Raw genomic sequence first — 16,871 nt, 5'->3', positions numbered from 1 at the left:
GTGCACTGTGCCACCTACCAATAGAAAGGAAAAGATAATGTGCACATTTCCACGAGAGAAATCCCACGCCTGGACCGTCGTTGACTGCTGCCATGATTCTAGCCTACGTCACAGCGTCATGTGCGCCTTTTACATCCAACACAAAAACTGCAGTCGTGGTGCTTTGATTGTACTCAGAACTCGGAAATTCTGCCTTCTGAATAGGAAGATGTAGGTAACACCAGACTGCAGATGAGCTGCATACAGGGCTGGACTGGGACAGAAAATTGGCCCCGCCATTATAGGAAAAATCATAAAGCCTTTGAATGAAAATAAACGCTGTTGTGACAGTGATGTTCACTGTTTTGATGGTATATATGCATCAATCTATCAATCATTTGTTGTAAGACTCAGATAATTATTTTTTAAAAGCGAGACATTTTAAATGAGAATAAGAAAGAAAAGTATTTCTTTGTGCCCCCCTCTCCCTGTTAATGCCCTACCTGGCCCCCTGGCAACACTTTGCTACACCCGCCCCTGCACAGTTACCAGCTGTCAGCTACATAAAAAAGGATCCTGGTGTTATTTGTCTCTCAGAAACAGCTCATAACTTCAACTCATCCATGTCACCTAAAAGGTAAACCTGTTTCTCCATCACCTGTTCAGCTCTGATGATCCAGTAAGGACATCTCCTGGTTTCATCTTCATGTTTCCCTCTCACCACATATCCAAACCATATCATGACCAGCAGCTTTACAGCTGTGGCTCCAGCAAACATCAGCTGATACTAGAAATTAATATTAAATACATTCTAACAACAGCTGATCAAGCTTAAACGTGCTGCTGTTGTTTAGCGCAATATCTGCTGGTTTCCTCTTTCTGGCGCAAAGTGGACGATTAACAAACGAGAGAGACGATCAGCTGATCATTGATCAGTTTCATGATTGAAGAAGAAACGGGAGAGGGAGGGGGGAGGATGAGAGAAGAAGAGGCAGCTGTGCAGCAAAGACACAGAATAACTCCAGCTTTGTGTCTTTTCCATTGTAGCTGAATTACGGGACAAACTGTTCTTTTTCACCTCAATAAGAAACGCGTAATATTTCTCTGAATACCAGACGGGACGGTTGGCAACTCTAATAACTTATGAACAAAATAAAGTTCAACATCATTAACTTCATAGCACCACCCAGCTGTATAGAAACTCCGTCATGCTAGCTAGCACGCAGTACGGAAAAAGTCAGAATAACGAAAATAAACTCCACCTAAACTTGGTTCATATCTGACCCAGAGAGACTGCAGGTCATAACTTCTTACCTGAAGTTCAGTTCACACTTGGACCGGTGTTGTGCCAAAAAGTGATTGTCTGCCAAAAACTGATTTCCAATGTTTCTGTGTATTTTTTATGTGTAATATCTTTACGTATGTTCGTAAATAGACTTCGGTGAACAGGGTTTACAAGGGGGTTATATAGAGAATTAAAACAATATCTGTTTTTCAAGTATCTTTACAACTCTCTGCTATTGTACTTACATTATAACCAATCCGGTCCTTTATCCCCACTTAAAATATTTTTACGGAAATATTGTAATATTTGCTGCCATTTCTGCTGTCCTGTTGGCCAACTTACTCTTACAAAAGACATTTTTAATGTTAATGAGATTTTTTTTAACTGGATAAATAAAGGTTATATAAAAGTCACTGCCAAAAACTGATTGCGGCTTCTACCTTGTTACACGAATGTTGTTTGTGGCTCAAGATGACTTTATGTCATCCATGAGGGATGCATTTGACATATGTTTCACATATTATAGCCCAACAAGTTACTTATAGCAGTTTAAATACGAGCAATCAGTTTTTGGCAAATACCGGAAATCAGTTTTTGGCAGACAATCACTTTTTGGCACAACACCGGCGGCCGCGTCCCTTTTCCTTCATCCACCTGCTGGCCTCCACCACTTGCTAATGTTACTGAATCTGTGGAAGCTCCGCGATAGCCACCACACGAAGTAACGAGTAACGACCCTATCTAAATCCCAGTATTGAGTAACGCGTTCCTGATTTTGGCATAATAACTAGTTACCGTGCTCGTTACCACAATAATAACGTAGTTACTGTAACGCGTTACTTAATAACGCGTTAGTCCCAACACTGCCTACAGGACATCTGCTTTTCAATGACCCCACACTAACAAGAGTGGAGGACTGAGCATGTCCTTAGTGTCACTTTGAACCTTTAATTTAAAAGCTCATAATTTTGACACATTTTTTTAAGTGACAAACTGAATGTGTCTTTAAAATAAATTGTGCTTGGCTTCAAACTGCATGCACCAAAGTTTAGACAGAGCTCTAAACAAAACCATCATTTTCTGATTAAAAGAATGTAATCCGATCCATTAAATATCACAAAAGCTGGCCGCTCATCACCTTAGCACGTCGGAGCAGTATGCATCACGTGATAGAGTGGCTGTGGAGTGCCTGTCGGTGGTCTAGTTGAGCATCTGGAGCGCTACCAAACCAGCATTTCATCTCCAAGGAAGCTATCGCAGCAGGGGCAGATCTAGAAGGGTGGCATGGGGTGGCAAGTGCCCCCCTAAAATGATCTCTTGCCACCCCACGTGCCACCCTAGTTTTGTATATGACAGTGTTGTTTATAAAAATAAGATAGCATTAACACTTTGAGTGGAGTTACTGTTAACAGTGAATATAAATGGTAAAGGGCCTTTATTTGTATAGCGCTTTAATTAGTCCCTAAGGACCCCAAAGCACTTTACACATTCAGTCATCCACCCATTCACACACATTCACACTGTAATATAAATATAATTGAATATATGTGAATGATGAATATAAATGCTAAAACTGAAAATATTGCATAGTGTTCCCCCCTCTACCATTAACAAATGGTTCAGCCCATAGCAGGACCGGCTTTTTTCCTGTTTTCAGTAGCCAGCGATTCCTATGACTGTGCCAGAGCACATTTTGAACAACACCATAGGAATTTCAGATTTCACACAGGTGGTTAGTTGTTGCACTCTGGAAATGGAAGGAAGGTGAGTGTTATTAACCCTCTGGGGTCCACGGACACGCTGCACCTCCAAATCACATGATTGATTTAAGCTGACACAGCAACAAGCTGCAGCCACACCGAGTCTTTCAACCCATGTTGAAAGTTCGGACTTCAAAGTTTTTAAATTTTAATTACAGGCCAGTAAATCCACAGTTATGATAATATATATATATATATATATATATATATATATATATATATATATATATATATATATATATAAGTCACGCTTTTTAAAAAAAAATACTTTTGATTTTCTTTTTTAAGCGTTTTCTAAGGACAGCTCGACAACAGTAAAGAAAGAAAAAATGCCACCTGTCTTCTATCGGTGGAAAAGTGGACCATGTCAACCAATTTTTGAAAAAGTCAACACGTGGGATTTGGTTGTTTAGGAAGAGGGGAAAGTTTTGGGAGTGACGGTAAAGACAGCGAGACAGAGAGTTTTTAGATGTGGGAGATTTGTGACGTTTGGCATGGAGTGTACAGTTAGCCTGTCGTGTAGTTGTTGTTTTGTTTTGTGTGTCAGTGAAGGCACTAATGAATGTCACAAAGGCCCTTTGCCAGTGGAGGTCCTAGCCTGTTTGGTGCCCCTCGGGGAAACACTCCCTCTGGCGCCCCCGCCACCCCGGTACACATATATATGAAGAGAGAGAGAGTATGCATAGTATGCAATCAGCTAACAAACTGCCATCATAATTTGTCATACAATGAGAACAGGACAAATCAACAATTGACAATGACTAATTAATATTGTGCTGAACACAGTCCAGAAGATCCAGTCAGCTACATCAGTGTCTACTCTTTACTATCATAGCCAAGTGACTAACAAACGTAAACAGAAGTTTTCACTATCCCAGCAGATAAATAACAGTAGCAGGTTTAAGCTTGATAAGCTGGGGCCCGTTCTTCGTACGTCGCTTACTACATCCAAGATCAAATGACACATCCAAGATCAAATCATCGCGCTAACCGTGAGCTCGCTAATCCGGTTCCCCGAACACACCTGCTGTTGACGATTACTACAGCTGGACGCAGGAATGTGACATCACTGGGTGTCGTAAAAGGGGCTACGCATCGATAGTAGAAACATTGATCGGCAACCCTCTGATTGGTCGGCGAAAATGTCGAAGGGGCGTGCTCGGTATTTTCCGGCAGCAGAGCAAGAACTCATGAGTGAGGGATTTCAGGAGTTTCAGAGTTTAATTAAAACGCAAGAGAACACTGCAAAGGCTGCAAAAGCAAGGAGAGAGGGCTGGCAGAAAGTTGCTGACAAATCAAACTCGTAGGTAATTTAATAATAATAATAATAATGGATTGGATTTATATAGCGCTTTCCAAGGCACCCAAAGCGCTTTACGATACCACTATTCATTCACTCCCACATTCACACACTGGTGGAGGCAGCTACGGTTGTAGCCAGGCTGCCATATCGCGCCATCGGCCCCTCTGGCCAACACCAGTAGGCGGTAGGGTAGATCTATCATATGACACTATATTGTCCAATATCATATGGCATTATATTATATTATAATATGTTATATTATATCCCCTTTCACATTAGAGCCACAACAGGACCCACAAGAACATGGGAACAAGTAAAAGTGGAATACAGGAGTATTCTACAGAATGGTAATATTTATCTCTTAGATTGCTTTGCGCCTCTTGGCAAGGTAATACTGGCCTGTAATACTCTGTTAGTTTGTTCATAACAGCAACCAAGAAAAGGGCAGAGGAACAAAAGACAGGTGGTGGTCCTGCACCCCCTCGTCAACAAGTTGGTTAAGTAAATAATACCCTCACGGGAATATCGATATCTCTCTATGAGCACACTGTCGCGCTGAGCTAAAGGATCCTGTCTGTCCCGCAATATACGCTGAATTCTGAGAACTCTCCTTATCAATCTTGCACCTTCCTCAATGGGTTGGTCGCGTATACGGACAGGACATGGCTGCGACAGACTTCCCAAATCCACCTTCGCTTTTATAGCCGTGGTCTCTCATCTTGATTACACGAAGTAATTTACAATTACTACTCTGAAATATGAATTACATCTGTAATAATCACATACATGTAATAGAATGTTAATAGTACATTTCCCTTTTTTAGGAAATGACCTGTATGTATCTGTGTGAAATCAATAAAAGGATCAAGTGCTGCATTATCTTTAGTTACATTGATGTTATTTATTTATGGTGAAACAGTGGTGGAATATCGCTGTTGCTTTCGTATAAATGAAGCGGACATACCTGCGTGGCCGCGATCTAATCCTGTTTACATAAAGTAAACCTGCTCCCGAGCAGGTTTACGCTTACGGCTCTGTTGCTATGACAGCAAGTCCCGGATGAGCTTCGGGGAACCGAACGATCCAAGATCACGCGAAATCGTCAACAATCTAATCCAGCTAACTTACTTAGCGAGGTACGAAGAACGGGCCCCTGCTGTTAGAATTTATTTAATATTAATTTCTACACCAGGATCTTTTTCTACGTAGCTGAAGGCTGGTAACTGTGCAGGGGCGGATCTAGCAAAGTTTAGCCAGGGGGGCCGATAGGGCATGAACAGGGAAAGGGGAGCACAAAGACATACTTTTCTTTCTTACTCTCATGTCGAGCTTTTAATAAATAATTATCTGAATCTTACAACCAAAGTTTTAATCTGATATAAAATGTATAGAAATCCATTATTATATATCAGAACTATTAAATCAAATTTTTAACTTAGTAAGCTATAGTACTTTTTCCTTTGGGTATCATCTGTGCAGTCTGCAATCCTGTTGAACGAAGATATTGAATCTATTTAATTATTGTAGAAAAATAATTGATTTCTGTCCAATTTTTTTGCACATACATTAAATTAAAGTTGATTACGTCGATTAAGCATCATGAGGTGGAGGGTGGGGCGTGGTTCCCTTTTTTTCTTTTTGCTGGGAGTTTGCAACCCTATTAGTTAGGTTGCTTAATATTTCTGCTAAGTACTCTTCAAAATACCAGAATAGGGAGGATGGAGCAGGTTTAAGTTTATTAGATTGATCAGTGTTGTTGAACTATGAAATATTTTAGGTGCAGTGTATTTTTTGCATACAGGTTTAACAGAACAGCTTTAGTTTTTTTTGTTTTTTTTAACTTGATTATGAACTTATACAAAAACAGCAAGATATTTTAAAAAAAAACTATTTTATTGATCAAAGAATACACTATATCAGATTCATATCGGTATCGGCAGATATCCAAATTTATCGGTATCAGTATCAGACATAAAGTGGTATCGGGCCATCTCTAATGATAACATGATGTTACGGTACTCTATTTTGAGTTCTAGTGAGAATACTGCAAGTGCACTTGTATCACCTGGTGCAAAGACTATGCTGAGGATTTTCCTCAGTAAAATTAAAAACACCAGTGTTTACTTTTTCGGTCTTCACAATGACAAAATGGCAAGACCAGTAAGAGATGCTGTTTGTTTTATGGTGCTGTCATGAGTTTACAATAACACATCCATGGTAAAAACTGGAGATCCAGCTGTTCCAACGTCATGAAATGGCACAGCATCAAAGCCTCACTGTTTTTACTCACTCTGTGTTTATACAACACTGTGCATTAAACCATTTCTTATTAACCTCTGTCTCTCTTCCACAGTGAGTCTTTTATCTTGTGTTCCTCCCGTCACCCACAAACTGGCCGCAGCAGATGATCCTGGTGGAGGTTTTTCCTGTTAAACAGAGTTTATTGTCATCACGTGCTTGGTCTGATTGTTGGGGTTTTCTCTGCATTATTCTCGGAGCTTTATCGTACAAAATAAAGCACCTGGAGGCAACTCGTTGTGGTTTGGCATTTTAAAAATAACATTTGAATTGAATTGAACTGACTTGATTCACAGCACAAGATAAGATGAACCTTTATGAGTCCCACACATGGAAAAGAGTTTGGCCATGGCAGAAAGTGGACAGCACAAAGTTACGAGCAGCAAAACCTAAGAAAAACAATAAAATAGAATAAAATCGAGGGCCCAGGACCCATATTAACAAACAATCCTGATAGTAAGAGTAACTCAGAGTGATGATGTGGAAAGAAGGACTCCTGATCAAGCTGCATCAGATTGGTATTAAAGGAAAAATGTATAAATGGATCAGGAATTTTTTAACTGGCCTCATGTCTCGCAGTATCAAGTTTTCAGTTTTCCTTTTTTATTCTGTGTTGTTTGTGTACTGGTCATCAGCTTCATTAAATCGGCTCATTCTCTGTTTAAGGCAAACCTGCCTGACTGTCTGCTCTGGGTCCTCACCTCCTACACATGACACACATGTTCCTCCTGTTTGTGGACTGACATTCAAAATGTCTGGAAGATCACATCGTGCCAAACATCACGGTCCAGGCACGACTGATGTCCGACTGATGTAGCACATCCTGCCTGCTTCCAATGGCAGAATGGTGCAGTGGAGACACTGTGAAAAAAGGTGGAGGAACATTTTTACTAGAACAGAAACTTTACTGTTTTCCTACAGCCACAGGTCTGACCCCAGCTGAGCTGCTGATGGGGACCTCCTTTACCCAGATGTGGGAGCCCAGTCACAAAGTGAGATGTGACCAGAGATGGGCAGTAACATGTTACTTGTAAAGCGTTACTGTAATCTGATTACTTTTTTCAGGTAACGAGTAAAGTGAGGGATTACTATTGCAAAAACGGTAATTAGATTACCGTTACTTCCCGTAGGAACGCTGCGTTACTGCGTTACTAAAACCATGATTTTTTTTGCGAGAATGTCTCACGACAGTGACGTAAGCGAGCGCGACGTTCGTGACAACAGCTGTGTGCAGATCAACAGTGGATCATATATCGATTGTGGGAGAGAGTATGAGCGTGCAGCGTTTAAAGCGTGGAAGTACTGACCTTACTTTGAGTTTGATTCCATAAAAAGTGACAAAAACATTAGTGTCCGCTGTGCGTGGGAAGAAAACAAGAGCAAGCTGGGCTTGCTCTTGTTTCTGCGAAAGTGAAAAGGTCAAAGACGTAGCACAAGCTCTCTGTTACACTCAGCTGTTAAAATAAGGTAACTGCTTTTTCCAATATGCTTTTAGAAATGGCAGATTTATTTAGGTGGTACGTGCCATTCTGTTTCCCTGTCAGGAGGGTAAAGTGCTTGTGTTGTGCATTCGTGGGACGTTTGGGTTTTACCGCGGTTTACACTTCAGGTTGCAAGAACATTTTAACCGCCTGTAGAAGCGACAAGAAAAAGTTAATTAAAAGTTCCAGAAACATCCTAAAGTTTCCATGCCTCCTTTTCCTGTGGAAACAGCTAACAGATAACCTGGGTGGGTTGAACTTGCCTCATCGTACAGAGCCCAGCTGTCCTCAGAGTTCATCAGCTCAGAGCTTAAAATAAAGCCACTCTGTTGAACATCCTTCCTGAAACAGCGCTCTGTGCACCATTAAACTGTAGCAAATCTCCCATCACTACATCCGAGTCTGATCACTTTCCTGATATCCATGCTCATTAGAATCACTTTTTATAAACATTGCAGAGTCCGTCCATAAGTTGATGATAACCTCAGTGGATTTTAAAGAATATATAAAGTACAGACTTTCAGCTTAAATTTAGGAAGTCTAACAAAAGTATTGCATAAACTGTTCAGGAGTTACAGCCACTTTTATTCAAAATCTGAATACAAAAATGTCATAATTGTCCAAACACTGAGGTGTGACTCTCCGCTTACGGCGGCTGTCCTGCTTTCCAGAAGAAATGTTTTGGAAGAAATGTCTGCAGCAGGACTTTCCTGTTGCATTAGAGCAGTGTTTAGTAAAACGACTGTAGTAATCATGCATCGAAATTACTGGAGTGTAAGACAGAGACCAAAGCTTCAATACAAAAGTTTATTTTCATCAAATTAAAAAAGCAGTAAAACATCATCGTATACAGAGAGTAGACTGCCCACAGTGAGTTTCAGACAGTGAAGCTGGGTGGCGTTTGAGGTTTTTCCCTTCTCAGAATATCATCATCGTGTCCTGTAAATATACGGAGCCAAAGGAAAAACAAGTGGACATTTTCGTTTTAAGCCTTCAGAGCAGGGTCACGAAACACAGCGGGAACAAACTAATACTTTTAGTGAGACACACAATACAAAACCCCTGATATAAAATCATGACATGTATCACTGAGGTTGGCGGTTGTGATTTCACCTTCAGCTTCATTAATTAGTGCTAATGACAAATTCACTGCCCCAGTTTTACTTAATTACTAGGGGTGCAACGATACTCGTATCGATATTGAACCGTTCGATACAGTGCTTTCGGTTCGGTACGCATATGTATCGAACAATACAAAATGTTTAATTTATTTTATCAACTTTTCTTCTGACGATGCTGTCTGTGTTGAGAGCTCAGTGGATCTGCGTTCGACAGTGCAGCCTAGGCGGATAAGTCGAACGCAGATCCACTGAGTGCAGCGCAAGCTAGCAAGACAGAAGCTAAGCTCGTTGCAACATGGCAAACTGAACCTCCCCCACCCTCATTCAGATCTGGCGTTTGGAATTATTTTGGTTTTCATGTGACGTATGACCCTGAAGGTAAGCGAGTCATGGACTAAAGTAAAACAGTATGTTGGATGTGCCACGCAATGCTCAATTACATGGGTGGGAACTAGTGTGTTAGCGCAGTTAGCTTGTTAGCTTGTTGGCCGTCCAGCCCCACGCACGGGGCGATCCGCAGTAGCTCGTTAACGGAGATTTGCCGTATTGTGGCATTAACGTCATTTCAGATTAACGCTGACAGCACTAGTGGGAACACAACGAATATGACTGCACATTTACTCCGACAGCATCCAAGTGCAAAGACAAGTGGAAGCAGACAAAAACAACAAGCACGCATGCTGCAAACTTTACCCGAGTCATTTAGACAGCCGTTAGCACAGGATTCTCCTCATGGGGACCTGATATGTTTAATATGCTGCTGAGAATATAGCCCAGAAGAAGCGTATAGTACAGCTTTTATTTTGAAAGAGCCATTTCTCTGTAATAAACTCTCTTTTCCAAAGATGAGGGATTCCTCAATCAGATAGATTTATTTTTTTTAATTATTTTGTTGTTTCAGCAACATTAAATTTAAAAACTGTACGTTTGAGTTAAAATATATATTTATAATTGTAATAAATGACAAATTAAAAAGGCATGAACATTTTTTTGTATCGAACCGAACCGTGAATTTTGTGTATCGTTGCACCCCTATTAATTACAGCATTTAAAAACAAAAGCTGAAGAAGCAAGCAGATAAACCAGTGAAGGAGGCAAACTGGTTTCCTTTTTCTCATCCACAAAAACCAGTGGGTGAAATCTGTGCCACAAGACCTTTGGGCAAAAACATTTTGATCATAATCAAACTATGAACTACAGAGGAGACGACAACAGATATGAAACTGAAAACAAGGTAACCAGTCACCAAAAAACCCACGAGGGCTTTGTTGACTGAAGCAGGGCTGCTTTTCACCTTTGAACCAAATTCACCTGGAACAGTTTGTTACCATTGATTTGAATACAAGTCTAACAAACCCTGTAAAGTGAAATTCCTTCATTTGTGCTGTCTCATTGACACTTTGGTGACAAGCTAAATACTTACGTTGAATTTCTTGATGTTACTGTAAGGCTGTTTCCCTGCTGTTTTAGCCCATGTAAAGAAAAGTTGGAGTCTTGAGTTCCTGATTGTTCCACTTTACAGAAACTGGCTTCAGCTCAGTCAGGGTGCAGAAGCAGGAGCTCCCAACATGGTTCTCAATGAAACTAATTGGAGCGTAATTTGCTATTTACCTCTGATTCTAAATATTAGCCCCCATTTTAAATTCTCTGTTCACATCAGAATGACTCACGTACTTTCATTACTCTTATAAGTGATTTTTGTTCAAAATCAATAGCATTCTGCTAATGCATGCTAATGGGTTCGTTAAGAATTTACATCAACACGCTTCCTTCTGGTACATGCTTTCAAATGGTAACTAGATGTTAGTCGGACACTTCCATCTGGTTGAGGTGGTTAAAGGTGAAGCTTGCAGGAGGCTGCTGTTATAGATTTTCTACTATTGTTTGCTTTGTGGCTAAAATCCAAATACAGGCTGCAGAGGAGCGGCTGCTGTCGCTGTGATCACCAGTGAATATCGAAACCTTCTACAGTCGTTGATCGAAACGTGATGGAAGTCTCCAGGAAAAAAACGCTGAAGAGTTCTGGGTTACAGCACCATAGTTACTCGTAACCATAGGGTTACTCGTATGAGCATGTATTAGTAACCCCGGCACTATGGTGCTGTACAGCAGCATTCATTCTAGATCATCACACAAGCAGAATTCTAGAGTATTTAAGAGGTCTTTGTCTATGTTCTCTATTTGTATCAATATTTTTACATTATACTGATGCAAACACATTTTTGCATTCTGCACTCACATCTCTGACAACAGATTCCCCTGTATCCTACACACTGGACAAGGCATCTTATTTACAGTGTTCTTGGTATGGTGGATGTGTTAGCATACAGTTGGTGACGCAGGGTTTATGTTCAACTGTGTCTTGATGTTAAGAGTGTCCGAGTCTTCACCAGCTCCTGAGAGAGATGTACAGGACTGCTGAACGCACCTGTCTGTAGCCATACTTTATGATTATTTTCCTGGAGATTTGATGTTTAACATTACATGTAAAATATGGTGAATGCAGCTTTGTTTGATTTCAATCATTCTCTCCATCGCGGCATGAAGAGTGACACCCCTGCTGTGAAGGCATGGACTCTCCATGTACATGATGGAAACTATAAAGCATACTGTCAAAGAAAACATTACTCGACAACTGTTTTTGTTATATAAACTTGTATTTTGTAATAGGAAAAGACTCTGGAGAAATTAAAGACGCAACTGATTATAGTTCCAGTATAATGAGTTCAACCACAGTTCTGCCACCAGAACAAGAAAGCAAAAAAGACAAACAATCATGTAAGAGTAAGTCGACCCCTCCATTCTCAGCCAGCCAACAGGCGTCCACTGTTCTGTTTGCAGGGCAGCAGAAGGGCACTTAGCTGAAAGAAAGAATGAAAGCAAAAGAACTCAAACCTCATTTAGGCCTGCCACGAGTCTTTGAAAGTTTCCTATGATTAGAGCTGAAGATATTTGGGCTTCACCGTTGTGATAGTTGATTAACATTTCTACATAAGATTCCAAAAATAGAGATTTAAGACTTTTATCACCTTTGAAAATGACTTGGTAAACTGTTTCTGGACGGGTGTGCAGTGAGGACAGATCAAAGCTTAGCTGGTGATCTCAAATTTTATTTATAGGCATTCGCACCTACCAGCACATCTGTTGGGTTCTATATGAAGTCTATGTGTGCTCAAGTGCTCATATTTTCTTAAAGCAATTTTAAGAGGCAGCTCTCTCAGTTTAGTAGCTTGAATGTTGCTATCCTCAGATCTGCAATGGTCTAAATGTCACCTGAACTCATCTTTGACACAGATGGTGTAGCTGTTAGAAGTCACTGTCCTCAGCCTCGTACAGGTCAGCTAGTTTCCTGAAACGGGGCCCCCAGTCACTCAGGTAGTTGTAGTCCTGTTCAGCCTCGGATGAAGCCGAGCCCAGCGAACTGAGCGACTCGGCTACTGACCCCACTCCTTCATAGGCATACGTGGCCAGTGAGTCGTACGGTGGCGCTGTGGGGCTATAGTCATTCTCCATCACTCTCTGGTTGATGAACTCGCATACATCCCCATTATCACGTGCAGCCATGCGTATTGGAGGCATAAGCAGGCTGGAGGGAGCTGGGGCAGGGTGGCGAGTTGTTGGATACAGCAGAGTATCAGTAGGGATGATGTCACGCCTCTGTTTAGCACCCTCATCAGAGGCAGCTGCAGCAGCTGGGTGTCGCAGGGCGCCAATATCAAAAGCCTGGGTGTCCTCCTCGCCACCACCCTCATCATTGTAGCTAACCACGTTGTCCCTGACATCTTCTTTGGAGTTAATAAGAGGTTCCTGCTTCCTTTGGTGTCTTAATGCTGTGAATAGAACCACAACCACTGTAGAAAAGAGAACAACGATGCAGGATTAGATTATAATCGTGTCCCAGTGGAGCATGAATTTAAACAACCAGCCACCATAGATAACAGATATAAGGACCACTGCTGCTTAATTAAATGATCTCATTTTTGGTCACTTTGTGTTTCTTTGTTATGCCCTATGATGAACATTGTTCACAATAGTTGCTGAGATCTGGGAACAAATGAAGCCCTTTATCTACTGGTAAAATCAGACTCTGTTATGTGGTAGGCACCCTGTTGCCTCTCACAGTCCTAAAGCAGTTGGATGTGATCAGTGTTGGGGAGTAACGGAATACATGTACCGCCGTTACGTATTTAGAATACAAAATATGAGTAACTGTATTCCGTTACAGTTACCGTTTAAAAAGGTGGTATTCAGAATACAGTTACTTTGTTGAAATAAATGGATTGCACTGCGGTACTTTCCTGTTTCATATTGTCGCGGGTCAGGACTGTTTGGGTTTGGTTTGACAGCTACGTTCTGTTGTTCCAGGCGGCAGCGTTACGGTTGCCATGGTTACATGGCGACGCTCTCTCTCTCTCTGCGACTGTGTGCTTCCTGGGTGAGAGAGGCCTTTTCGTTGTTGTTGTTGTTGTGCTAAGCTAACAGGCAGAATGCTACAAGCATAGCTCTAAAGAATGCAGCATCATGGGCAGTGTAGTCCGTGCTGCAGGGAGAATGGACTGCCATACACGTTATGGGTCTGTGAGCGCGAGGAGGGAGAAAAAGGGGAGTGGAAAGGTACGAGTTGTCATTGAGAAAAAACGGGAGCTGGAAGCATGTAAATATAATAATAACCACTGCAGCCAAGAAGAGTGCCTGACGAGCCCAGCTGTAAGTAAGCTATTAAGACTCGACTGTACACCGTGTTCGTGTTTTCCTCCGGAAAACTCTGGAGCAATCTTTCAACGCCTCTCTCTGTCTCTTGCAAGAAAAGTTGACCCACACAACAAAGTAAAGCTATTTTTCGGCTACGAGCCGACAGGGACCCGCCCTATTAGTCAGAGGTCCCTTTACTACAGTTCGGAGTCGCGGACCTTCAGTAATAGTAATAAATCACACAGCAATAGTACATTCACGTTGTTGTAAAAAGCATGATAATATATTAAGTAATCCAAAGTATTCAGAATACGTTACTGTCATTGAGTAACGTAACGGAATACGTTACAGAATACATTTTGGGGCATGTAATCTGTATTCTGTAATGGAATACATTTTAAAAGTAACCTTCCCAACACTGGGTGTGATTTAAACAAGGAAGTGAGCAGTTAAACAGGATATACCTGTCATCATTCACACAGAGTTAAAATGGGCTAGAACACATGTGTCAAAGTCAAGGCCCGCGGGCCACATCCAAGCCCGGCGTACATTTATATCCGGCCCGCGAGATCATTTTATATAGATGTACTGTTATTGTTATGCATGGCCCGGCGATATGAGGCGCTAATAATATACAAACTACAGATCCCATAATGCAGCACTGCAGCCTCCTTGCTGACCGCTAGGCTAACTGGGAACATTCCCACCTCAATCAAGTCAAACTTCTGTTATCTGGTTGTTCAGTCTGACGTCACTAGCCGTGTCTGGACCTAAACTCCGCTGCAGGTCCATATATCAAACGATCACTATGGCATTACTGAGAGTTGAAAAACTGTCTAAAGTCTTTCATCTTTAATAAAATGATCAGCGTTCTGCTCTACCAGGTGTAACAATTGAGTTTAACATCCAGGCATCCATGAAAACGGAATTTATGACATTTAACGGAGTTAGAAGTTAGCAGGGAGTTAGCTCGCTAGCTTCTATCTGAATACAATATAGCATGTCCTGACTGCAGGGTTTTGGAAACAAATTCAAACATACAGCTCTGTTATCACTTCCAGCATAAATGAAGACAGAAAACTAAACAGCAGTGACGTTTGTAGGGTTACTGAAGTTTGGCTAGCTGATATATAATGATGTGCTACGTGACCGCTAGCGACACAGCTATGTTAGCATAATATAAACAAGCTAACTTTTTTTCCACTCGATAAAAGTTAACGTGAGTGTTCTCGGTGGTCAGGAACAAATGTAATCGCATGGCAGGATGCTGTAAAAGGACCAAACTTCAGCCAGGAGAACAACTGAGATAATCCATCCACAATACGAGGTTAGTCATTCATATACTGCTGCATGGGCTGGGCTGTAGTTACATCCTAAGGTTTTAAAAACTGAGCTTAAATAAATGATTAGTGGTAATAAAAGCCGAGGGAGGTCAACAGTGATCACTGACTGTTTTAGGAGCTTTTTGAGATCAAATAGAAGAAAATACAAAACATTAAACATGTTAACAACACAAAAGCCATATTAAACGCAGACTACTTTAGACCCGGAAGTAGGATTCATCACGTCATCACTTAACAACCGGATTGCGAAGCTAGCCGCTTACAATGGTGGAGAGAAAAGTTGATTCTGAAAGCAGAGCCTTTCAGCACCAGTGGGAGGCTGAATATATGTTTACAGACATGCTGGTAAACCTTGCGTCTTATTAGTGGAGCTAATGTGGCTGTAGTTAAGGAATTTAGTTTAAGACGGCACTACGAGACAAAACGTCAGGATAAGCTGAAAAACCTAAATGCAGAAACTACAGGAAGTAGAATCTAACATTTCAGCAGACGTTTGTCATCAGAGCAAAATCACAAACTGAAGCTGTTGTGAAAGCAAGTTTTATTGTAGCAGAGGAGCCAAATGAGCCCGGTACCGCTCTGAAGAGCTGCAGGATGAAGCTGTGTGACGTCTTCCGTCCAGACAAAATGCAGATTTAGGCAAATGTGAGCCTGAGCAGAAATACGATTGCTGATCGGGTTTGTGAGACGGTCACTGATTTAAGAACACAGTTGTGTGAAAGAAGCAAAAACTTCACTGCATACTCTCTTGCTGTGGATGAAAGTAGACATGATGGACACTGCACAGCTGGCCATCTTCATCCGTGGAGAGGAAATATTGAACATTAAATCGATGCACGGGACAACGACAGGAAAATACATTTTTTAAAACATGTCAAAGTGTAACGACGTGAAACTGTCCTGGGACAAACTTGTTGGACTTACAACAGATGGAGCGCCGGTGCTGTGCGGTGAAAAAAGTAGTCAGCAGGATGCGAGTAAAGATGCAGGAGAAATGTACCGGTGAGTTATCAGCATATCACCGCATCACACACCAGGAAAGGCTGTGTGGTCCTAAAAATGGAGCATGTAATGGTCACCGTGACGCAGACCGTACATTTTATCTGAGCTAAAAGTTTAAGTCACCGTCAGTTTCAGTCTTTTATGTGGGAAATAGATTCAGAGTTTGCCCACATTCCTTCATGCAGAGCTCCGCTGGCTGAGTTGGGATAAAAGTTCTCAATAGAGTTTTTGAGCTCAGCAAGGAAACCTGTCAGTTCATGAACATGTATGATGCGGTGAAGGCGTTTCAAGCTGTCACTAATGCACCAGTGCAGCCTGCCTCACTTCCCCTGTTGCCAAGTAATGTTGAACCAAGTCAGCGCACTTTGCTGAGCTGCACCTGTGCAGATTCAGATGCAGCTGCAGTGTAATGATGCACTCAGGGAAAGCACGACACTGAATGACCGCACAGTTTATTAGCTCCACTCCTGCAGCAACGCCCAGCTCCGTCTACATGCGGCTCCAACCTTGTGTTTGCTTTCATTTACTTTTTCTGGGGGTTTTGGCAGCATGTTCATAATTCTAACTTGCATAATTTTGACAGGATATTTAAAGTTGTTTTTTTTAA

General features: G+C 41.5%; 2 protein-coding genes across 4 annotated transcripts in view; both read right to left on the bottom strand.

Annotated features, from left to right (window-relative positions):
- LOC113010984 (protein FAM151A) overlaps positions 1-16,871 on the bottom strand; it is a 509,869-nt gene that overhangs the window by 215,736 nt on the left and 277,262 nt on the right. The gene's annotated exons all lie outside the window — the stretch shown is intronic.
- The window catches only part of cdh6 (cadherin 6), a 71,683-nt gene continuing 66,675 nt past the window's right edge, over positions 11,864-16,871 (bottom strand). Inside the window, exons 12-13 of one of the 3 annotated variants that reach the window (XR_003270409.1) lie at positions 12,257-13,078; positions 11,864-12,088 (exon numbers count right to left, since the gene is read on the bottom strand). Coding sequence is in view for 2 of the 3 variants with exons in the window: in XM_026150349.1 (XP_026006134.1) it covers positions 12,534-13,078 (545 nt within the window). In the remaining variant the exon portion in view is untranslated. Of the gene's footprint in view, positions 13,079-16,871 lie in introns of all 3 variants that reach the window. The other 2 variants (XM_026150349.1, XM_026150347.1) reach the window with 2 other exon arrangements.

Source organism: Astatotilapia calliptera, chromosome 18 (assembly GCF_900246225.1).
Source record: "Astatotilapia calliptera chromosome 18, fAstCal1.2, whole genome shotgun sequence".
NCBI lineage: Eukaryota > Metazoa > Chordata > Actinopteri > Cichliformes > Cichlidae > Astatotilapia > Astatotilapia calliptera.
This window is presented reverse-complemented; position numbering and strand designations above follow the sequence as displayed.